Source organism: Macaca mulatta, chromosome 16 (assembly GCF_049350105.2).
Source record: "Macaca mulatta isolate MMU2019108-1 chromosome 16, T2T-MMU8v2.0, whole genome shotgun sequence".
Classification (NCBI taxonomy): domain Eukaryota; kingdom Metazoa; phylum Chordata; class Mammalia; order Primates; family Cercopithecidae; genus Macaca; species Macaca mulatta.
Genome location: NC_133421.1, coordinates 82,717,663 through 82,742,994, shown reverse-complemented (window position 1 = coordinate 82,742,994; position 25,332 = coordinate 82,717,663). Strand labels below are relative to the sequence as shown.

General features: G+C 44.1%; 1 protein-coding gene across 4 annotated transcripts in view; it reads left to right on the top strand.

Annotated features, from left to right (window-relative positions):
* Positions 1-25,332, top strand: part of SLC39A11 (solute carrier family 39 member 11) — a 564,973-nt gene that overhangs the window by 108,026 nt on the left and 431,615 nt on the right. For all 4 annotated transcript variants that reach the window (XM_077972623.1, XM_077972622.1, XM_001085226.4 and 1 more), the window contains exon 3: positions 3,219-3,257. In XM_077972623.1, coding sequence (XP_077828749.1) covers positions 3,219-3,257 — 39 coding nt within the window. The remainder of the gene's footprint in view (positions 1-3,218; positions 3,258-25,332) is intronic.

Sequence of the window (25,332 nt, the reverse complement as noted above, 5' to 3'; positions counted from 1 at the left end):
GTGACTTAAGATCTAATTCAACATGTTGTGAGGGAGATTTGGAAATGAACACACCTTCAGGAAGTTCGCAAGTCAGGCGCTCTTGTGTTAGAGACCAGTACAGCAGGCCTTGATTTGGACAATAAAATCCCCACCTCCCTTGCCGCACCGCATCGGCCCCGGGAGCTGATGGGTTGGAGATTGGAAATCAGAAAACACACAATCCAAAAACACAGGTTATCTAGAACCTAGGTATATAAGATGCCAAGATGAGTCAAATGCATAGAGACACATTGTAGAATGGTGATTGCCAGGGGCTGCAGGGGAGGGCAGAAGTAAGTTATTATTGAATGAGTACAGAGTTTCAGGGTTATTTTATTTTATTTTTATTTTATTTTTTTTTTGAGACGGAGTCTCGCTCTGTCGCCCAGGCTGGAGTGCAGTGGCGCCATCTTGGCTCACTGCAAGCTCCGCCTCCCGGGTTCACGCCATTCTCCTGCCTCAGCCTCCTGTGTAGCTGGGACTACAGGCGCCCGCCACCACGCCTGGCTAATTTTTTGTATTTTTTAGTAGAGACAGGGTTTCACGGTGTTAGCCAGGATGGTCTCGATCTCCTGACCTGGTGATCTGCCTGCCTCGGCCTCCCAAAGTGCTGGGATTACAGGCGTGAGCCGCCGCGCCCGGCCTATTTTATTTTTTGACAGAGTCTTGCTCTGCCTCCCAATCTGGAGTACAGTGGCGTGATTTTGGTTCACTTGGTCTCTGCCTTCCAGGTTCAAGTGATTCTCCTGCCTCAGCCTCCTGAGTAGCTGGGATTACAGGCGTGTACCACCATGCCCTGCTCATTTTTTTTTGTAGTTTTAGTAAAGATGGGGTTTCACTGGTAACCCTATCTGTCCAGGCTGTTTTTTTTTTTTTTTTTTGAGTCATAGTCTTGCCCTGTTGCCCTGGCTGGAGTTCAGTGGCATGATCTCAGCTCACTGCAGCCTCCGCCTCCTGGGTTCAAGTGAGCCTCCCACCTCAGCCTCCCAAGTAGCTGTGCCTACAGGTGTGTGGCACCATGCCCAGCTAATTTTTGTATTTTTAGTAGAGACGGGGTTTCAGTTTTGTAAGGTGAAAAGTTCTGTACACCACACGGCTTCTTTCACTTCAAAGAATGTCCTTAGAGCTCATCCATGTTATAGCATGTGCCAGAATTTCTTTCGTTTTTAAGGCTGAAGACTATTCCATTGTATGTACATACCATATTTTGTCTATCCATTCATCTATGGCTAGATAGCAAAAAAAAAAAACCTTTATTGAAATATGATGCATTTGGAAAAATGCACATTTTATTAGACTGGTACATTTATTAGGTTTGCACCAACCTAATATAAGTGTGCAGTTTGATGACTTTCCACAAATGCTCGTGAAACTAGAGCCCAGATCAAGAAACAAAACAGTACCAGCTCCTCACCTCACAGCCCCTTCCAATCAGGAGCCTTCAGTCTCCTTTCCGATCCTACCATCCCCAACCTCTACTCCAAGGATCATCTCCTTTCTGATCTCTGGCAGCACGGATATTTTCCCTGTTTCTTTTTTTTTTTTTTTGAGACGGAGTCTCGCTCTGTCGCCCAGGCTGGAGTGTAGTGGCCGGATCTCAGCTCACTGCAAGCTCCGCCTCCCGGGTTCACGCCATTCTCCTGCCTCAGCCTCCCGAGTAGCTGGTACTACAGGCGCCCGCCACCTCGCCCGGCTAGTTTTTTTGTATTTTTTAGTAGAGACGGGGTTTCACCGTGTTAGCCAGGATGGTCTCGATCTCCTGACCTCGTGATCCACCCGTCTCGGCCTCCCAAAGTGCTGGGATTACAGGCTTGAGCCACCGCGCCCGGCCTATTTTCCCTGTTTCTGTGCTTTATTTAGATGGAGTAATCATATAGTATGTACTGCATCTGGCTGATTTTACCCTACTTGTTTTCCAGTTTCTTTAATGTCCCTGTGTTTGTAAGATATATGTATATATATAACTGTAGTATGTGTGTTCCCATTGCCATATGGTACCTGTTGTATGAATATATCCTAATTAACATATCCATCCTACTGTTGGTGAGAATTTGGGTAGTTTCTAGTTTTGGGCTCTTACAAATAGCACTGCCGAACATTTTTCTTCATGGGTTTGTTGAATACAAGTGCATTCCTGTTACGGAATTACTCAGGAGTGGCATGCATAGTGTTCACCTCTCATTCGTGCTGCCAAATAGTTTGCCAAAATGGTGGTACCCGTTTGCACCCCATTGTGTGACGGTTTTTTTTTTTTTTTTGAGATGGAGTTTTCCTCTTGTTGCCTAGGCTAGAGTGCAGTGGCATGATCTTGGCTCACTGAAACATCTGCCTCCCGAGTTCAAGCGATTCTCCTGCCTCAGCCTCCCAAGTAGCTGGGATTACGGGCACGCATTACCATGCCTAATTTTTGTATTTTTAGTAGAGATGGAGTTTCACCATGTTGGCCACACTGGTCTCAGACTCCTGACCTCAGGTGATCTGTCTGCTTTCGCCTCGCAAAGTGCTGGGATTATAGGCACGAACCCTTGCGCCTAGCCTAATATTTGTAGTTTTAGTAGAGACAGGGTTTCATCATGTTGGTCAGGCTGGTCTTGAACTCCTGACCTCAGGTGATCTGCCTGCCTCGGCCTCGCAAAGTGCTGGGATTATAGGCGTGAACCCCTGCGCTCAGCCTAAGTTTTTGTATTTTTAGTAGAGACGGGGTTTCATCATGTTGGTCAGGCTGGTCTTGAACTCCTGACCTCAGGTGATCTGCCTGCCTCGGCCTCCCAAAGTGCTGGGATTACAGGCGTGAACACTGTGCCCGGCCTGTGTGAGGGTTTTGATTGTTTCACCTGCTCCTCTGCTCGTCACCAACCCTTGTATGACGACTACTTACTAAAGGTTTATACTGGCTACTTACTAAAGGTTTACAAACGTAATTCACAGGGAAAGCTGAGTAAGAGACAACACAAGGGCCAAGGCAAGCCAAGCACCACTTGAAAGAACACTTCTGATTGGCTATGGGGTGGATGGAAAGTTAACCAAAAGCTTTTCCCCTGGTTCTTGGCCCATTGTATAAACTCAGGAGCTCACGAGCTCAGGAGTGGGCCAGTCTTTATTTGTGTGGCTCTTTTGGGCCTTATGGTTTCTTCTTGTCCCAGGAAACATCATCTTATTGACTCTTGGAAACTGAAACATCTTGTTTTGATTTTCAGAGGCGGATCTTAGATGGAAGCCTTGGCTTTGCTGCAGGGGTAAGTAGCATGTAGTAGGAGAAATGGAAATTGAGGCATACTGATTCTGACATTTGTCTGCCAAGGGTTGTCTTCAGTCCCTCCCCTTGCGACCTAGATGCATCTCTGTGTTCCTCAGGCACTAACGCCTCCCTCTAATCACCTGCCATATTTATCTCCCAGCTTATCAAATGCCCGTTTCTCTTTAGACAGCAAATGAGGTTTATTTGACAGCTGCCTCAGGACTAGGAAAACAAGATCATATTTGGTAAGGGCCTAGCACAGGCCTAGACTAATACATAGTTGGCTCTAACTAAATATACGTTTTTCCTCCCCTTCTCCCTTAAAGGATCTTTTTTATAGGCTTTTTGTTTTTTTTTTTTTTTGAGACAGTTTTACCCTGTCACCCAGGCTATAGTACAGTGGCACAATCATGGTTCACTGCACCTTCAACCTCTCTGGGCTCAGGTGATCCTCCCAACTCAGCCTCCTGAGTAGCTGGGACCGCAGGCATGTGCCACCATGCCTGGCTGAGTTTTTGAGTTTTTGCAGAGATAGGGTTTCACCACGTTGCCCAGGCTGGTCTTGAACTCCTGGGCTCAAGTGATCCACCTGCCTAGGGCTCCAAAAGTGTTGGGATTACAGGTTTGAGTTATGGAACCCAGGATATTATAGACATTGTTAAATATGTAAAAATTGTGGATAGAAGCCTGTGATGCATCCCTGATACCCATCTTCCAACTGCGATCATTATTGACATTTTGCTAATCTCAATTCACCTGTCCTCCCCCAACCTTCTTGGGAGGTTAGAATATTTTGTAAAAGCAAATCCCAGACATCATGTAATTCCACCTGTAAATTCAACACACATGTCTAACTGAATGACTTTTTAAAAATAAACATAATCACATGGCCATTATACCTACCAAATTAATAATTCCTTTTTGTGATCTAACATCCAGTCCATATTCAGATTTTCTCCATCTTTCTAAAGGTGTCATCTAATATTGTTTTGTTATAATTGGGGTCCAAACAAGGTTTTTACATTGCATTTGTTTGTTATATCTTTTAAGTCTCTTTAATTTTTTAACAGTTCGTTTTTTTTTTTTTTTTTTTTTTTTTTTTTCATGCTAGTAATTTGTTGGAGAAACTGGGTCATTTGTCTCTAGAATGTTGGCTGATTACTTCCTTGTGGTGCTGTCTAACTTGTTCCTCAGTCCCCTGTATTTCCTGTAAGCTGGGAGTTAGACCTGGAGTCTTGATTAGTTCAGATTCCATTTTTAAGGCATGAAGATGTCATAGTGCTGTGTATTGCAGATGTATCACCCATATCAAAAGGCATGTAATATGTGGGTTTCCCTTTTAGTCGATCAGGGTTTGGTTTCTTTCCTCAGTTTTTATAGCCCTGCGATCTGGAAAAACTAGCCTGGAGGTGGAGCCTGCCAGAGGCCATCTGAGTCGGTAGCTGTTAGACTGGAGCCATTGTTCTGTCAAAAACGCCATCCTTTCCGAGCCACACACAGATGCACAGAGAGTGTTGAGAAAATTAGTTTCTAGGTCCTCAGCTTCCATGTGTTCTCTTCCCTATAACTGCTGTGCCTAAGAATGCCGGGGAGGCCAGCCCTCCTTTCCTTCCTTCCTTGGCACAGCTTCCCTTTTCCACCTTACACAAGAAAGAGGCTCTTGCCTTATGACCTTGTCTCTGGGTGGCATGGTCTTCAGGCAGACATGGAGGTCCCCTTGGAATGTTGGTGCTGGCGTGGAGAAAGTGAAGGGCCCTATCTCTAATCACTGGGAACAAGTCCATTTTTTTTGTTTGTTTGTTTTTGAGGTGGCATCTCCCTCTGTTGTCCAGGCTGGAGTACAGTGGCTGGATCTTGGCTCACTGCAACCTCCGCCTCTCAAGTTCAAGCAATTCTTCTGCTGCAGGCTCCCAAGTAACTGGGATTACAGGTGTGCGCCACTGCGCCTGGCTAATTTGTTTTGTATTTTTAGTAGAGATGGGGTTTTGCCATGTTGGCCAGGCTGGTCTTGAACTCCTGACCTTAGGTGGTCTACCTGACTCAGCCTCCCAAAGTGCTGGGATTACAGGTGTGAGCCACCATGCCTGGCCCACAATTCCTTTAGCAGTTCTGATGCTGTCCTGTCCTTTGAAGGTGGAGCTAATCAAATTGTCTGCAGAGAGGTCCTTGAAAGTAATTTTCCATGATGGACTACCCTGGGATTTTGGGCCTGAAACTTGAAAAGAGTACAAAGAACAGAATGCCAGTATTATAACACAATATCTCTTTTTTTCCCCTATCCTCTCATTTATATGAACACATTTTCTCTTTGCTTATGTTATGAAAAAGAAAAAACAAAAAAGCAAAAAACCAAATAAAAATAAAAATAAAATTGACGAACTATCTTATTCTAGTAATGACTACTTAATAACTCTCCTCATATAGATGAATGAATTGAAAAAACAAGAAGAAAGCCCCATTCACTAACATATACATTTCAAATAACATTTTGCTTTGTAATGTTTAATAATTATAAAATGGTTTATTATATATTTATTCTTATGAATCTGTTTCCTATCACTAATAGTTATCATTATTACATCCAGGAAATTGTTATTTAAGCATTTAGAGCCCTAGGCTCAGAGGAAAATTTAAAAAATTAAATTAAAATGTAAATATTTATTTATTTGTGCCTTTTTTTTAAAAAAATTTCAGTAGGTTTTGGGGGAAACAGGTGAAGTTTGGTTAAAAGGATAAGTTCTTTAGTGGTAATTTCTGAGATTTTTGTGCACCCAAGCAATGTACACTGTACCTAATAGGTAGTCTTTTATTGCTCACCCCCACCCTCTGACCCTTTCCACCAGTCCCCAAAGTCCGTTGTATCATTCTTATGCCTAGCTTAGCTCCTGCTTATGAGTGAAGACATGCGATGTTTGGTTTTCCATTCCTGAGTTACTTCATGTAGAATAATGGTCTCCAATTCCATCCAGATTGCTGCGAATACCATTATTTCATTCCTTTTTATGGCTGAGTAGTAGTCCATGATATATATATATAGATCGGGCCATGTATATAAGATACATATATACACACATATATATACACATACACACACACACACATATATATATATATATATATATCACATTTTCTTTATCCACTCCTTGATTGGTGGGCCTTTGGGCTGGTTCCATATTTTTGCAGTTGTAAATTGTGTTGCTCTAAACATGTGTGTACAAGTATCTTTTTCGTATAATGACTTCTTTTCCTCTGAGTAGATACCTAGTAGTGGGATTGCTGGATCCAATGGTAGATCTATTTTTAGTTCTTTAAGGAACTTCCATACTGTTTTCCATAGTGGTTGTGTTAGTTTATATTCCCACTAGCTGTGTAAAAATGTTCCCTTTTCACCACATCCATGCCAACATCTATTATTTTTTGATTTTTTGATGATGGCCATTCTTGCAAGAGTCAGGTGGCGTTGCATTGTGGTTTTGATTTGCGTTTCCCTGATCATTAGTGATGTTGAGCGTTTTATCTTATGTTTGTTGGCTATTTGTATATTTTCATTTGAGAATTGTCCATTCATGTCCTTAGCCCACTTGTTGATGGAATTGTTTGTTTTTTTCTTGCTGATTTGTTTGAGTTCCTTGTAGATTCTGGGTATTGGTCCTTTGTCAGATGTATGGATTGCAGAGGTTTTCTCACACTCTGTGGGTTGCCTGTTTGCTGATTATTTCTTTTGCTGTGAAGAAGCTTTTTATTATTTATTTATTTATTTATTTTATTATTTTTTGAGATGGAGCCTCACTCTGTCACCCAGGCTGGAGGGTGGTGGCGCGATCTCAGCTCACTGCATTCTCTGTCACAAAGATTCAAACGATTCTCCTGCATCAACCTCCCAAGTAGCTGGGATTATAGATGCCCACCACCATGCCTGGCTAATTTTTGTATTTTCAGTAGAGATGGAGTTTCACCATGTTGGCCAGTCTGGTTTTGAACTCTGGACCTCAAATGATCTGCCTGCCTCAGCCTCCCAAGGTGCTGGGACCACAGGCATGAGCCACTGTGCCTGGCCTACAGAAGCTTTTTAGTTTATAAGTCTTATCTATTTATCACTGTTTTTGTTGCATTTGCTTTTGGGTTCTTGGTCATGAAATCTTTGCCTAAGTCAATGCCTAGAAGGGTTTTTCCAACGTTATCTTCCAGAATTTTTATGGTTTCAAGTCTTACATTTAAGTCTTTGATCTATCTTAAGTTGATTTTTGTATAAGGTGAAAGATGAAGATCCAGTTTCATTCTTCTATATGTGGCTTTCCAATTATCCCAGCACCATTTGTTAAATAGGATGTCCTTTCTCCACTTTCTGTTTTTATTTGCTTTGTAGAAGATCAGTTGGCTGTAAGTATTTGCCTTTATTTCTGGGTTCTCTATTCTGTTCCATTGGTCTACATGCCTTTTTATAGCAGTACCATGCTGTTTTGGTGACTGTAGTCTTAAAGTATAGTTTCAAGTTGGGTAGTGTGATGCCTCCAGATTTGTTCTGTTTGCTTAGTCTTGCTTTGGCAATGTGGGCTCTTTTTTTGGTTCCATATGAATTTTAGGATGATTTTTTCTAGTTCTGTGAAGAACGATGGTGGTATTTTGATGGGAATTGCATTGAATTTGTAGATTGCTTTTGGCAATGTGGTCATTTTTACAATATTGATTCTACCCATCCGTGTGCATGGGAGGTGTTTCCATGTGTTTGTGTCATTTATAACTTCTTTCGGCAGTCCTTGTAGAGGTTTGTCACCTCCTTGATTAGGTATATTCCTAAGTAGTAGTATTATTATTTTGCAGCTATTGTAAAAGGGGTTGAGTTTTTGCTTTGATTCTCAGCTTTATTGCTGTTGGTGTAAAGCAGAGCTACTGATATGTATACATTAATTTTGTATCCTGAAACTTTGCTGAATTTATGTATCAGTTCTAGAAGCTTTTTGGATGAGTCTTCAGGGTTTTCTAGGTATACGATTGTATCGTTGGCAAACAGTGATGTTTGACTTCCTCTTTACCGATTTGGATGCCCTTTCTTTCTTTCTCTTGTCTGATTGCTGTGGCTGGGACTTCTAGTACTACGTTGAATAGAAGTGGTGAAAGTGGGCATCCTTGTCTTGTTCCAGTTCTCAGGGGGAATGCTTTCAACTTTTCTCCTTTCAGTATAATGTTGGTTGTGGGTTTGTCCTGGATGACATTTATTACCTTAAGATATGTCCCTTCTTTGCTGATTTTACTGAGGGTTTTAATCTAAAATGTATGCAGATATTTATATGGCAGGGAAGTGTGATAAAGAAATCAATAATATGGCTGGGTGCGGTGGCTCATGCCTGTAATCCTAGCACTTTGGGAGGCCGAGGTGGGTGGATCACCTGAGGTCAGAAGTTTGAGACCAGTGTGACCGACATAGTGAAACCCCATCTCTACTAAAAATACAAAATTAGCTGGGCATGGTGGCGCATGCCTCTAATCCCAGCTACTTGGGAAGCTGAGGCAGGAGAATTGCTTGAACCGGGGAGGCGGAGGTTGCAGTGAGCCGAGACTGCACCCTTGCACTCCAGCCTGGGCAATAGAGAGACTCTATCTCAAAAAAAAAAAAAAAATCAATAATAGATTTTCTAGTATAAATATAAGTTGCTTTTGGATATATTCTGTGGTGAAATAGAATTGAAATACAAGTCAAGCAGAAAAAGCAATGATGTAAATTTTTTGGCTTTTGAAAAAGAGTTAGCTTATGGTACATTTGTGTGTGTGTGTGTGTGTGTGTGTGTAAAATGTAACATGAAAACAAAAGTGCATCAAACAAAGAAGCATAGGCTTGTTTATGTATTCTGTTTTTAAGTGGATAATGATGGGAATAATTCCCATCATGGGGAATTATTTAGGTCTCTATTTAGGTCCTGCAGGATTCACTTAAAAGACTGATGAGATAGGCTGGGCTGGTGGCTCACACCTGTAATCCCATCACTTTGGGAGGCTGAGGCGAGTGGTCAGGAGCTTCAGACCAGCCTGGCCAACATGGCAAATCCCTGTCTCTACTAAAAAAAGACAAAAAACAAAAATTAGCCAGGCATGGTGGTGGGCACCTGTAATCCCAGCTACTCGGGAGGCTGAAGCAGGAGAATCGCTTGAACCCGGGAGGTGGAGGTTGCCGTAAGCCGAGATCGCGCCATTGCACTGCAGCCTAGGCAACAGAGTGAGACTCCGTCTCAAAAAAAAAAAAAGACGAATGAAACAGTTTTATTTAAACAAATCTATCTACCTACCTATCTACCTACCTCCCTACTTACCTAACTACCCGTCTGCCTACCTGTCTGTCTGTCTGTCTATATCTGATCTATCTGCATATTTCTATGCCTAAGATGGTATCTTCTGCAACTCCTTAAACTGGAGACAAAAACATTTTAAATGTCAACTTACAAATGAGTGATGGGGCACTTAGTTTTTCAGAACTCTTTTTTTTTTTTTCCCCAGATGGAGTCTTGCTTGCTCTGTTACCCAGGCTGGAGTGCAATGGCGTGGTCTCGGCTCACTGCAACCTCCGCTTCCTGAGTTGAAGTGATTCTACTGCTTCAGCCTTCCAAGTAGCTGGGATTACAGGTGCATGCCACCACAGCCGGCTAATTTTTGTATTTTTAGTAGAGATGGGGTTTCCCCATGTTTGCCAGGCTGGTCTTGAACCCCTGACCTTGTGATTTGCCCACGTTGGCCTCCCAAAATGCTGGGATTACGGGCTTGAGTGAGCCACCGTTCCTGGCTGTTTTTCAAAATTCTTATGGGGGTACAGTGAAACAAAGTTTGAAGAACTGTGTTTTTTGCTGTCTTCAGCTATTAATCAGGCATTTTGGAATCTTGTTCTAGGTTACTCTTTTAGATCAGAAGCTATTGTAAGATTCACATAGCAAAAGGCAAAAACTAAAATAAAACAAAAAAGGAAACAAACCAAAAAAACCAGATAGGGTGTACGAAGTTTTCAGGACATGAAGAATGAATTTGGGAGCGTGAAAACGTGAACACTTAAGATGTAATTTCCTTAAAAAGAAATCACAAGGCCAGTGTATTATCACGAATGAGGAGCTCAGATAGTTGTACTTCTGACTTTTAAAGTAGTCAGTAGAAAGAAAGATACTCTAAAGATTATGTGTCTGTATTTATCAGAAAGAAATTATTTACTTTTCTAAAATTGTCCTTGAGCCAGACGCGGTATCTCACGCCCATAATCCCAGCACTTTGAGAGGCAGAGGAAGGCAGATCACTTAGTTTGAAAAATGAAGTGCCCCATCACTCATTTGTAAGTTGACATTTAAAATGTTTTTGTCTCCAGTTTAAGTAGTTGCAGAAGATACCATTTTAGGCATAGAAATATGCAGATAGATCAGATATAGATAGACAGACAGACAGGTAGGTAGACGGGTAGTTAGGTAAGTAGGGAGGTAGGTAGATAGGTAGGTAGATAGATTTGTTTAAATAAAACTGTTTCATTAGTCTTTTTTTTTTTTTTTTTTTTTTTGAGATGGAGTCTCACTCTGTTGCCTAGGCTGCAGTGCAATGGTGCGATCTCGGCTCACTGCAACCTCCACCTCCCGGGTTCAAGCTCGGGAGTTTGAGACCAGTCTGGACAACATGGAGAAACCCTGTCTCTATCAAAAAAACAAAACAAAACAAAACCAAAAATTAGCCAGACATGGTGGCATGCGCCTATAATCTCAGCTAGTTGAGAGGCTAAGGCAGGAGAATCCCTTGAGCCTGGGAGGGGGAGGCTGCAGTGAGCCAAGATCGTGCCATTGCACTCCAGCGTGGACAACAGGAGTGAAATTCAGTCCCAAAACAGCAACAACAAACATTGTCCTTGAATATGAGGTAGTTGCACAAAGAAACTCCTGGTGGGTTCCCAGAGGCATAGGGAAATGTCAGAACATCATGTGGGAGACAGTTGGGACTCAAACCCAGGGGATTTTAACAACTCAAAGTGGATTCTCATACATGTTTCCCTGAACTAGGGAAAGGCAGTATAGCCCGGGTGGCCTGGGCAGTCACAGTGGCTTGCGCTTATCGTGGAATAAATTATATTTAATAAGGCCAACTCATTGGCTGGGGCAGTGGCTCTTAACTGACGGCCATGTTGCCCTCCAGGTGGCATTTAGCACATTTGCCACGTTGGTATCTAGTGGGTAGAGGCCAGGGATGCTACTTAACATCCTGCGACACACAGGACATGATGCATCACAGCCACAAAGGACTCTCCAACCCCAAGTGCCAGTCACGCCAAGGCTGAGAAACCCGGGTCTAGAGAATTTGTTGTATCATCTCTAGTCAGAGAATAGAATGTGGAAGAATTCAGATGTAATAAAAAAAGGAAGAAAGTCCCCTCGCCTCTTCCCCTTCCTTCTCATAGGTCACTACTGTCAATCCTGAGTCTGTATCCTTGGAGAAATTGTATTATGCACACATAGTGTCAGGTCAGTGAAATGTGCCGTAGTGCATAATACCATAAAGGCTTTGCTCCCTCAACCCAGTTCTGAGATGCTTTGAATATGTGTCTTGAAAAAGACAAAACTGGCTACAAGACAGTTGACCGGGGTCCCGTTGTACCTTGCACAGACGTCTACACAGCACTGTAGCATGGTGTTACAGTTGGTTTGTATACATTTATGTGTGTGTTGTGCGTACATTGCAATACATCTGTGATATAATGCTGCAGTGACATATTTATACTATATATATATAATTGTTCACCAAAATAGGTGTTTCTATAAGAGATTCCAGGAACAAAGGACAAGTGTATTTTAAATACGCTTAGCAAAAATCTATTTTGCAGGTTGTTTTTTCTCATTAGCAGGGCCCTGGAAGTGTTAATCATTTCTTCTTAATGTCTCATCTTGGAATTTATTTGCCTGTTTTTCTCCTGACTCCTTCAATTACTCTCCAAGTCTCTAGTAATCATTGTCTTTCTCTCATCAGTACCTGTGTCTAGCCTTGATATTTTTTTTTTTTTTTTTTTTTTTGCCTGAGGCATGAACTTAATAGGGAGAATGGTTACCATTAAAAACGTCATTATTCCCTCTCAGGATCCTAGAGTGATACAACTTCAAGGCTGGAAAAGATTTTAGGTGATTAGAATACCTAATATTTATTGAGTCCTTACTGTGTACAAGGTGTTCTGCTAAACACTCTACCTAGATCATCTAATTTAATTTTATAATAATGACTCTTTGAGGTATATACCAGTTACTATTATTCCTCCCCACTTTACAGGATCAGTGAGTTTAAATAAATTGTTCAGTATCACATGGTGAGCAGATCCGGGATTTTTTTTTTTTTTTTTCTACCTAGCCAGGCTAGAGTACAGTGGCGTGATCTCAGCTGCATGCAACCTCCGCCTCCCGGGCTCAAGTGATTCTTCTGCCTTAGCCTCCCGAGTAGCTGGGATTAAATGCGTCCACCACCATGCCTGGCTAATTTTTTATATTTTTAGTAGAGACAGGGTTTCACCATATTGGCCAGGCTGGTCTCGAACTCCTGACCTCGTGATCCACCCACCTTGGCCTCCCAAAGTGCTGGGATTATAGGCGTGAGCCACCGTGCCCGGCCATGCTACAATTTAAGTCAATTTCTTTCCATCCAGCTCTCTTTGGAAATGGAGAACAGCTGGTCACTATCATGCCTCCAGACTCAAAGGCCATCACTGGAGAGCATCATTAACTTCCAACAGTGAGCCAGTTATTTGGAAAAAACATTATTCAATACTTGCTGCACAGAAGCGGACTTGGCCAAAGCCTCCTTAATAAAATCATGTCTTTTATGAGAAACCTGCTCCCTATGGGATAAAATCATAGATATTAAATTGCCTTTTCATGCCTAGAAGTAAGTTTCTTGATTGGTAGACTGTCTTTTTCTTCTGCAGCTTCATGATCCTATTATTCCATATGAGTGCTTCTTCCTTGATAGAACAGGCATTGATGTAGAGATTCCTAGTTGGTTCAAGCCTTGCCAAAGAGACACAGCAGATCCACAGCAAAGAAAATTAAAATGGTGATCCCCGATGTTTCAGCCACTCCAAATTCATCCAGATGTCTTTTGGGACAATGACTGCCTTCTCATTCACATGAAAATGATATTCAACTGCATACTTAATTTTACCAATGAATCATATCCCTAAGTAGGTGAACTAAAATCTAACTGAAACACTTCACAATTACCTTACAATGAAAAGATGTTTGCTAACCTGTGCTGCAATTCATCCCTTTAAATATGCAGAAACAACGTGCTCTTCATGAACCTTCCGTTCCAATGTCCTCATTTCTCAGCAGAGTCAACTGAGGTCCAGGAAGACCAATGAGCTTGCCCAAGGTCACTCTGCCAAACACTGGCAGCCCCTGACACCTTATCTGGGTTTCATCCTACCTCTGCCATTATCTAGCAATTTTCAATTCTAAATAAGACATTTACTCTCCCCAGACTTGTTTCTTGTCTGTAAACAAAGGCAGCTGGACCAGACATCAGCTCAGAGGCACTGTGGTGTAAGAGTGGAAATTCTACAGTCAGACTATGGGTTCACATCCTGGATCTGAGGCCGGGCACAGTGGCTCACGCCTATAATCCCAGCACTTTGAGAGGCCAAGGTGGGTGGATCACCTGAGGTCAGGAGTTCGAGACCAGCCTGGCCAACATGGCAAAACTCCGTCTCTACTAAAAATACAAACATTAGCTGGGCGTGGTGGTAGGTACCTGTAATCACAGCTACTAGGGAGGCTAAGGCAGAAGAATCACTTGAGCCCGGGAGGCGGAGGTTACAGTGAGCCGAGATTGCACCACTGCACTCTAGCCTGGGTGACAGAGCAAGACTCTGTCTTGGGGCGGTGGGCGTGGAGGGTAATAATTGTAGCATGAAGTCAGGGATATTTCAGCGAGGGCCCTGGAAAGGTTTATTCTAGAGTAAATATGATTGAGGGAAAGTCCAGGGGAGGGAGCAGTCATTGAATTGGGTCTTTGGAAATGCTAGCTTTTATACTGTTGACTCTATAGATCCTGGATTGATAAATTAATAATTACTGTTACCTTTTTTTTTTTTTTTTTTTTTTTGCATCTTACTGCCTGAGAGGTAGGGAAGCCTGATATGTTTTCTTGGAGATTTTTTATGGAATTGGGATGTGAGGTGTCTTGGACCACACTGAGATCGGCTGGGCCACAACCAAAGCAGCACAAGACCATCTGCAAGGAATGGGCTCATGGGCTCTGAGGAGGCTCCTGCAAAGATCGTTGCTGTCACTCTGAGCTGTGGTTTTCAGGAGGCTGGGAGAAATGAAAGACCCTGAGATGACCTCCCTGGGATGGTGACCTCCAGGGATAAAGGAGAGAGCCAAAGAGTGCTTGGACCAAGAGCAGATCCATCCCCAGCATCACTCAGGCCTGACTTCCTAGGCCTGATCTTGGAAGTTTTGGGACAGTTGTCTAGAGTGCAACTCCTCTCTTAAATTTGCTTTTTAAGGGTTTAGGGAGTTGGGGAGCCCCAGGGCCTCCAAGGTTCTATTCTTTGCAGGTTTGCTTGTTCTGCACTGGTATACAATAACAAGGGAGGTGACTTTTGTCTATCTTAGGGCTATGGCTGCATTTTGGGTGGGCACTCAACAAAGAGGTGAGATGGTGTAGGACCTTGAGCTACCTGCCCCACACGCCCCATTTGACAAGCCCAGTGTGGCCTGGTGCCTGAAGAGGACATGGGGGAGGGTCCCTCTCTAACCATTATTCACAGCGTGGTTGCCGGGTCCATGGCACAGGTGCTATGGGCACCCACTGCCTGCTGACGTGTTGCTTCCTGCATAGCAATGCTACAAGACACTGGCACTCCACACTCTCATAATCGGGGCATTGGGACCCTTAGGTTTTATGTGATGAGGAGTTGGCATTTTATTTTGTTTTATTTTTGGGGTGGAGTCCCACTCTGTCACCCAGGCTGGAGTGCAGAGGCACAATCTTGGCTCACTGCAACCTCCGCCTCCTGGGTTCAAGAGATTCTTGTGCCTTGGCCTCCCGAGTAGCTGGGCTTACAGGCGCCTGCCACCACATCCAGCTAATTTTTGTATTTTTAGTAGAGATGGAGTTTCACCATGTTGACCAGGCTGGTCTTGAATTCCTGACCACAAGTGATCCTCCCACCTCAGCCTCCCAAAGTGCTGGGATTACAGGCATGCGCCCAGCCAGCATTTTATTTTTAAAGACCTCTGATGGTCAGTTTCCAATGAGAAAACCGCTGTGCATTGGCAAAGGTGAACATTCTCAAACCACGTGAGGCACGGGCAGGAGGCCCTGAACATATTTTGAGAGACAAGCCTGACTGTTGGCCTGGCACTCCCAGCCCCCAAACACTAGTGGTTTTTGTGGGCTTGAGGCTCCCTGACTCCCGATTCCGCTGGGAGGAAGACGAAGTCTTGCTTCAAGAAGAGGGGGTGGCACAAAGTGGGGAAGGAAGGAAGAAGAAAGGGAAGCAAAACACTCAGGAAGGAGACAGATGATGATTATTATTTTTGTATTTTTTCTCTTCAGTTTCATGCTTCAGATTTCCAATGTCATTATCCACAGTGTGGGGGAGGAAGTGATACACATCACCTTCTCTGTGCCGTGATGGGAAGTAACAGCTTTTGTCTTGACGCATGAGCCCACGTGTATGCTGTTGTCCTATTGAGCATCTGGGTTGGTGTGGCCCTGAGGCCTGCTCGGAGCCCTGCAAACAGTCCCTGTCTGTCCCCATCCCCTTCCCCTTTCCTCCCACGTTCATACTCTGACTGCGTGAGTGAGTGGCTGGCACCCCTGCCTCCCCTCCTACCCTTCTGCTTTTCCCTGCAGGCCTGGGCCTCTGTATTGATAGGTCCACAGCGTTCTCCCTGGGAGGATCTTCCGCTTTGTTTGGGGGCATCCTTCCCTGTTCCTATGAAGGAGATGGCGGGAGTGACTATATGTGAGTGATGGGCAGAAGGACCTAGAGATTCAGTTTAAATAGTCAGGGGTAAGTGATCTGAAGTTGCAGTAACTCTTGTTAGTTTCTCTATAGGAACAGGTAGATGTTTAATAGATATTCCTTTAGGGCAATCGGCTCATTTTTAATTCATTCATTCTTTTGTTTGTTTAGCATTTATTGAGAACTTGCTCTATTGCAGTCACTGTACCGAGTGCCAGGGGTTTGAAGAAGTGATGGGAGATGGCCTCTGTGTGTAAGGAAGTTGTGTTTTAGTGGAGAGACAGGCAAAGTACACGGGTGCCTTAAATTCAGCCTGCTGCCTGTTTTTGTAAATAAAGATTTGTTGGAACACAGCCATGCCTATTTGTGGAAATATTGCATGTAATTGCTTTTGGACTACAATGGTAGAGTTGAATAGCTTCTACAGGACTCTGTGGCCCCAAAGCCTAAAATATGTACTATCTGGCCCTGTAGAGAAGAAGTTTGCTGGCCCCTGGTGCAGTGTTTATGACACGGTTTTCTGAGGTCTGGTGGCAGTGAACTGCCTGAGCAAGAACCATCAGGACCACTGTGCTGGAAGAATGCTCCCTGGAATGTCTGGTGTTCCCAACTGGGTGCCAGGGGGTCACAACGTCACCACTTTGTGGTGGACCCTCCCAAACAAGGCTTGCTCTTCATTTAGGAGCTCAGTGCTGCAGCAACTCTTCCTTTGCTCAACCTTTGCCTTCAAAGAATCTTCAGGGGCTGGCTTTGTGAGTGAAGCATGGTGAGTTATCTGGGCCCTTTTGCTCCATTCTTCTTGTCACAAAGGAAACTATTTCAAGACAGATAGCCAAGCCAGAAGTGTGCCATTTGAGATTGTGAGGGAAAGCTAGCTCAAGCAACACTCAAATTTGCAACGGTCACTATCACCTGTAGTCTAGCAGAGTCAGCTAACTTGGCCTCATGTCCTTGGTGGTTCACTTCCAAGGAGTTCTCTGGGTTTGGGGAAGTTCTCTTCATTCCGTTGCATTGGTTCTCCACCCTGGCTGCACGTTAGAATCACCTGGAGAGTTTTAAAAAACCCCAATGCCCTGAACATACCCTGGATTAACTACCACAGAATCTCTGAGGTTGGGGGATGGAGGGACCCTAGGATAAGGCACCAGTAATTTTTAGAGCTCCCCAGGTGTATTAGTTCATTTTCGTGCTGCAGATAAAGACATACAGAAGACTGGGCAATTTACAAAAGAGGTTTAATGGACTTACAGTTCCACGTGCCTGGGAGTGGCCTCACAATCATGGCAGAAGGTGAAAGGCACATCTGACATGGCAGCAGACAAGAGAAGAGAGCTTGTGTAGGGAAACTCTCCTTTATAAAATCATAAGATCTCATGAGACTTATTCACTATCATGAGAAGAGCATGGGAAAGGCCTGCCCCCATGATTTAATTACCTCCCACCAGGTCCCTCCTACAACACATGGGAATTGTGGGAGCTACAGTCCAAGATGAGGTTTGGGTGGGGACACAGCCAAACCATATCACCAGGTGACTGTGACATGCAGCCAACACTGGGAACCCCTGTTCTAATTGGGACTGCGATTTAATGAAGGATGACCTGGTGTTTGGAAAAAGCAGACTCCCTTCAAAGGTTCCATGTAACTTTGAGGCTAAGAATTCAACTGAGCTAATGCTTAGGGTTCAGGTCACAGTCAGAAGAGCTCTGGACATAAAGGATGGGGCCCTGGAGCTTGGATGACAGAAGCCTGGGAGGAGGCTGTCACCTCTGGTGTGTAGCTGCAGCCCTGTCTATAGAAGGCTCATACTTGTCATTAGTCTTGGTTCTCAAGACCGGTTGATCTTGATACCAGCCTGAGTTGGGGGCAGTTGTCATACTTTCAGGTTCATTTTCCAGTTGGTCATGCGATACTGGTCAGCCTCCAACTGGGAACTCAGGCCTGTCCTCTGGGCCTGGCTCCTTGGCTCTCATAAAAGAAAGATGGCAGGCAGGATCTTTCCTGCTTGAAAAGTTTGAGCTTGAGTTTGAATTCTCTCTTGATGCACAGTGCCTGTTGGATCACACACTATGTCTGAAAAATCTCAGGCTGGCAGAGACTTGTGGGAGTCATCTCAGGCAGCCCTCTGCCATCAGACGGGACAATACTTCATCGAATCCAGACAGATGGTAGGAGTAGATTGTTCCCAAAGACATTTGTGAAGCAAGACTTTATACTTTTTTTTGGTAACCTAATTGAGTGTTTAGCTAGCTTGTTGGAAACTTATCTGATCTAAATGTCTTCTGCTGCAATTTAAATAATAGGGAGTAGCTGACATCATTTTTCTTATGCATCTTAGTACCAATCACATGAAAAACCACTTACTGAGTGTCAATTCTTTTGAAAGATACCCTGAGTGCAAAGGATCAAAGTTAATATTAGTTCAGTTTTGTCCTTTAGCCCTTGCATGTCAAGACGAAACCCATGCACAGATTATTAACACAAGTGCTTTGTGGAGAGGCTGCAGTTGGATTGCATATTACTGCTTTTTAGCAGTGGCTTGCGCATAAAAGGGGAGAAGAGCCAGTAATCAAAGCTTTGTCAAGGGCCTGTGTAATTTTAGAGTTGGCCCAAACGTGTTCTGTTTGCAGAATAACCATTTGTTTCTTTCTTTGGAGAACAGCTGCTCAGAACGTGGGAGCAGGGAGAGAACTGTCTTCAGGCCAAGCCCTCAGTCATTTAGTGAGCACTTACTATGTGTAAGGCATTGTGGGAGAGCACGCAAAGAAGCAAGATACAATCTCTCCTTGCAAGGAACTCAAGGTCAGCTGGGGAGAAAAGTCACATTTGCCTGTCATTATGAGGCAGGTCAGCTTGTGTTTGTTAAGAAGGTAATGAAAAAAAGGTGCTGGAAACTCAAGTGACAGGGAGGTTACATCTAGTTGGGGAATTAGGACTTCTTCATGGATGAGCTTGGGTGGGAGGGATAGGTTGAGTTTTGACAAGTAAGAATGGGAGTGGGGAAGAGAGGGTAGGAGAAGGAAATGCATTATAGGCAGAGGGAACAGAAAATTGGAAGCATAAGAGTGGAAAATACAGGGCTGTTGGCAGCATAGTTATTTGTTTGGTTGGGAGGTGATGCCAGAGAGGTAGGTTGGGGCCCATACATGATCAACTTATAGTTCCTTAGAAAGGAGTTGTGCTCTGTTCTCTAGATTGATGGGGGAGTTCCTGGAGAGGTTTTTGAGAAGGGGACCTGATCAGAGCTGTGCTTTCAAGAAATACATTCTGTTGGTAGTAGATAGACTGGCCATGGGTGTGCACAGGGGGAGGCTGGCAGTTGAGAAACAGGATGGAGGTTCTTGAATTTAGGTGAAAGGTAATAATGAGGCTTTGACTTTGGACAGAGGCATAGGAGATGGGAAGTGTGAGAGATAGTCCTGCTGGAGAACCTAGAGGACTTGGCAGTCCTTTGATTGTGAAAGTAGTCAAGCAAAGCTGTTCAAGCTTATGACAGGAACTGTGTGTCTGGGGCCAACTCCCCTGGGGCTGTTAAAGAGTTTGGCATCACTGCTCTGCCTGTTGGACTGATGGGGACTCTACCAGAAATGAGGAGGCTGGGGGTCTCTTAGGCTTACATCAAGTCTGTCTCGTTTGAGTGAGTTTGTACTTTGGAATCTGCATGTGTTGGGGTGGTCTCCATGGCAACCTAGACACCTACAACTAGTTGTACTGGTAGTGATGTTTCCTGCTTCTCTGCTTTTGGTGATCCATATCTATGAGGATTAGATTTGACTGAGAGTAACTGAGACCTGCAAAATAGTGGCTCAAACAAGAAAGACCCCTCTTCTGTAGAAAAAATCTGGAGACCATGGCTGGGAAAATGGAGTTCATGGAGTCAGCAGGGATCTAGACTCCTTTTTTGCTCACTGCTTTGCCCAGGAGGGCAGCCTTTGTCTTTCTGGCCCAAGGTAGTTGCTGGAGCTCAAGTCATCACATCTGTCTTCCATGCTGCAAAGTGGCAGGAGGGAGGTAGAGTCCCTGAAAGTCCTGCACAGCAGGTCCACTTACATTTCGTTGGCCAGAACTTATTCATATGACCTAATGTAGCTGCAAGGAATGCTGGGACACATGTTCTTTTAGCTATGCAGTAGTTTGCCCAGCTAAATGTTGATATTCTGTTACTGAAAGAGAGGACAGAATGGAAACTGGAGCAGGCACTCAGCACTCTTGTGGCTAGTGCAGAGAGAACTTTTAGCTCTAATTCTGTTATTGATTTACGTTCTCAGTGTATATTTTGTATGTTGCTTTTAAAATGAGTTATTTCTTTCTTTAGTTTCATTTGAAAGGAAGAAGTAATACACGAACTTGGTAAGAAATTCAAGTAGTAGTACAAAGGGTATACAATAAAAAGAAGTCCCTTAGTCTATTTGTATTAGCTAGGACTTTTGTGATCATGAATGATAGAAAACCTAACTCAATCTGGCATAAAGAAGAAATAAAATGTATTGGTCTATGCAGTTGAAATATCTAGGAGTAGGCCGGGTGTGGTGGCTCACACCTGTAATCCCAGCACTTTGGGAGGCTGAGGCAGGTAGATCATGAGGTCAGGAGATCGAGACCATCCTGGCTAACACAGTGAAACCCTGTCTTTACTAAAAATACAAAAATTAGCCGGGCATGGTGGCAGGCACCTGTAGTCCCAGCTACTCGGGAGGCTGAGGCAGGAGAATGGCATGAACCCAGGAGGTGGAGCTTGCAGTGAGCCGAGATCATGCCACTGCACTCCAGCCTGGGTGGCAGAGCGAGACTCCATCTCAAAAAAAAAAAAAAAAAAATCCAGGAGTAGAACTAGTGTCAGGGCACTGCTAGACTCTGTGGATCAAAGGATGTCACCAGCACCTGGTTTTTCTCCATCTCCTGGTCCTGCTTTTCCCTGTGTGGCTCCACTTTCAGGCTGTTTCCCATGACAGGCCAGTTACTCCTGGCCCATGAAACTTGCGCAGGATGTGTGCTCATCCCTGAATACTAATGTATATTGTCAGGGGATGTAGTGTATTCATGGCCAAGCCTGGGCCGTGTGTCGTGTCCTCCCTCCTCCCACCATTAGAGTAAATAACAAAGATAATAAGGATGAATACAGGAGGGAAAAGTGATTCCTCCAAAGCAAATTAAGGTGTTTTTGCCAAAGTAGGTGTAATGGATGTTGGGTAGTTAACATACAGTAAACATGGAGTATGGTTAGAAAACATCTCAAAACTTAGTAGCTTAAGACAACAACAATTTATTTCTCGTGGTTCTAGGTTGGCTGGGCTCAGCTGGGTGGTTCTTCTGCTGGTCTTGCCTGGGGTCAGTCTTGAGGCTGCAGTCATTTGGCAGTTCCACTAGACTGGAGAGTACAAGGGCCTCGCTCAGGTCTGGGGCCTTGGTGTTTGTTGCCTTTTTCCTGGCCTATCCATGTGGTTGCTCATGGTTCAGTAGTGTAGCCCAGGCTTCTTTACATGGCAGTGGAAGAGCTCCAAGAAGGTGAAGGTGGAAACCGGACAGTCTGTTTCTCTAGTCTCTAGTTCTCAGTAGGTGGAGCCTACAAAATGTCATGGCCATGCTTGGGAATGGGAAAAAATCTGAAGCCCCAGTTAAGCCTAATGCGTTCTCTGTTTGTAAGCAGCGGAGAGGTAAAACCTTTGTGGGCCCAGATCAGTCATAGGTGTTCTGGATCTGCTGAGAGGAAAGGATTTCAGCTAAACTCTCAGTCCAAGGGCTGTGTTGTTCTGGAAGCAAGAATTAGCTATTGGGTGAGGTGACATTCTGTGGCTGACAGTAACTTAATATCTTCAGAATCTTTTTGCTTGGGGGAAGGATTCCATACCTTCTGAGAACAGGTATGCCCAGGCTGTGGAATTGGAAGAGGCAGGGGAGAGATAACTTTTTTATATTCTAAACTTCAGCATGACTTGGTTTTGTTAACCTGCTCCTGTATTACCTTTATCTTTTTATTTTTATTTTATTTTTTGAGCTGGAGTCTCACTCTATTGCCCAGGCTGGAGTGCAGTGGTATGATCTTGGCTGACTGCAACCTCTGCCTCCCGGGTTCAAGTGATTCTCCTGCCTCAGCCTCCTGAGTAGCTGGGATCACAGGCACCTGCCACCACGCCCAGCTAATTTTTGTGTTTTTAGTAGAGATGAGGTTTCACCATGTTGGCCAGGCTGGTCTCAAACTCCTGACCTCAAGTGATCTGCCAGCCTCAGCCTCCCAAAATGCTGGGATTACAGACGTGAGCCACTGAGCCCGGCCTCTTCTTTTTTTTCTTTTTTTAAGGATCCAATAATTCTCTTCCACAATCAAGAATCAATATCTTTCCCTCTTTGCTGAGGAGACTCTATCTCATTTTATAAATTTAATTTATAGATATAAAGACACTGACCGAGAGCAGGAGGGAGAAAGGGGAAGCCCTGTCTTGGTGTTCCTCAGGCAGGGGTATGGGGCAGAGTAGGGGGATACAGTGCCAAACTATGTTTTTTCCCCCTCTCATTGAACCAACCCCCCATCCCCCTTCTGCCAAGTGTGGTGAGAAGAGAAGCATGGAGACCAGAGGAACTGACATTATGGGCTGAGAATCCTCGCTCTCTGCTTTTCCCAGGGCCTGGAGAGGTTTGCCGGCTACAGGATTGGCTGCTGGATGGATCAAGGGGTTTTCTTGGCCTCATTCCACTTCCCTTCCCTGGTAGCTTCCACCCTAAGGAATACGACCTTAGGAGTCCCTGTGAGCACCTTTGCAATACTGCTGCTTTCCTTAGACGGGGGGACCTCCTCTCCGGGCAGCTGAAGCCAGGAAGCAGAATTGCATCCTACACAGTAATAAAGAGAGTGTTTCAGCACAGATGGGGAGTCTGGAGCCCTAGGTTGTATTTCTAGCTGAGCTGCTTACAGTCCCCATGATTAGCCACAAGTCCTTTAACCTCCAGGGATCTCAAGGCTCCACAGAGACTGAAATCCTTTCCCTCCCAATGTGTGCAAATGGTGGGAGGATAAATTCAGTCATGATTGTTTAATGCTTCTGTGCCCTCCAGAGAAAAGAAAGAACAAAATGCCAGGGAGACAAACTTTTTAAATAGCTTGTTGGTGGAAGCTGATCTTTGCTGCCACTGTGCCCTGGCTTTTAATCCCACATCTGACTTTGGCTCAGGGCCGTGAGCCACAGTGCTTGGTTTCTGCAGACTCACTGACCACCAAACCAAATAGAACCATCAGGCCCGATGGTGAGAATTGTGTGTCTGACACACAGGTGAAGGGGAGGCTTCACACCAACCTATGCATAGGTTTTCTTTCTTTTTTTTTTTTTTTATTTCCTTTTTTTGCTATAGCATTTCTTTGGAAACGTCTCTCAATTTCTGAAGCTCTGGTCTTCTTGTAGAGAAATCAACCAAGACAACCCTGGAGCTAAATGAGTTAGTTTTCCAGGAGGGTGGAAAAAATAGATACCTCTTAAATACATAAACAAGGGGAAAACGGATTAGTATTGTATTTGAGATGGAGGTAGGGACACACAGTCATTGCCTGTGCATAAACTTTAAATAGATTACAGATGTGAATTTGCTGAACACTTTGTAATTATGCATGAAGATTTCTGTTGGTGGGGAGTATCCATGGGCTGATGGCAGCGAACACTTGCATCTTATGGACTCAGGAACCCCAAGTATTATTATGTGACACTGGTTTACTGCTTTATAGTTTTCAAAGCACTTTCTCATCCGTTACCTCATCTGACTCTTGTAATAATCTTGTGGCCATAAGTTTTATTTATTTATTTATTATTATTATTATTTTTTGAGATGGAACTGTGCTCTGTCGCCCAGGCTGGAGTGCAGTGGTGCGATCTCGGCTCACTGCAACCTCTGCCTCCTGGGTTCAAGTGATTTTCCTGCCTCAGCCTTTAGAGTAGTAGCTGGGATTACAGGCATGCGCCACCGCACTTGGCCTTGAAAAGCTTCTTTTACCCTGTGAAAATACATTTTGACATAATTTGTTAAAGTCTTGCAGCATTTAATCACATTAGAGTTTATAAGAGTCAAAGATACATGAGGTTCTATTAGCAGCGTAGGCCTTCCAGTAATTATTTCATAAGGGGTCAATCTATCCCAGTGAGAGTGGATCTGATTGCCATTAAAGCTAATGGTAGTACCTTTGGCCAAGCTAATCCAACTGATTCAGTTACCTTTGCCAATTTCATTTTTAAAAATGCCTTTTGTCATTTTTATCTTTCCGAAAGACTCAGTGAGGGTGATAGAGACAATGCTAGTACCTTGTGCTCATAACATTTTAACTCTTTTATAATTTGTCCAAATGGATTCCTCTGTCAGTAGAAATTTTGACAGGGATGTCCTCTCAAGCAGGGGTCCCCAACCCCCAGCAAGCTCCCAAGACTTACTGGTCTGTGGCCTGTTAGGAACTGGGCCACACAGCAGGAGTGAGTGGCAGGCGAGTGGCCAAAGCTTCATCTGTATTTGCAGCCACTCCCCATTGCTCTCATTACCTCCTGAATTCCTCCTGTTAGATCAGCAGCAGAATTCGATTCTCACAGGAGCACAACTCCTATTGTGAACTGCACGCGTGAGGGATCTAGGTTGCGGTTCCTTATGAGACTCTAATGCCCGATGATTTGAGGTGGAACAGTGTCATCCCAGAACCATCCCCTACCCGCAATCCATGGAAAAATGGTCTCCCATGAAACCCGTCCCTGGCGCCAAAATGTTGGGGACCACTGCCATAAAGGAAATAAATTTTGTAATAACTTCCTAGCTACTGTCACAGCATTAGCCTTTCTACATGGGAAAGTTTCTATCCAACCAGGAAACATGCAAACTATTGCAAGAACATACTGATATCCTATTGAAGGTGGCAATTGAATGAAATCCCTCTGTAGATGTTCAAATGGCCTATCAGGTAGCAGAAGTGTATCATCTAAAGTTTTTTTTTTTTTTTGAGACAAGGTCTGGCACTAGCACCCAGGCTAGAGTGCAGTGGCACAGTCTTGGCTTACTGTAACCTCCTCTGCCTCCCAGGTGGAAGCCATCCTCCTACCTTGGCCTCCCAAGTAGCTGGGACTACAGGCGTGCGCCACCACA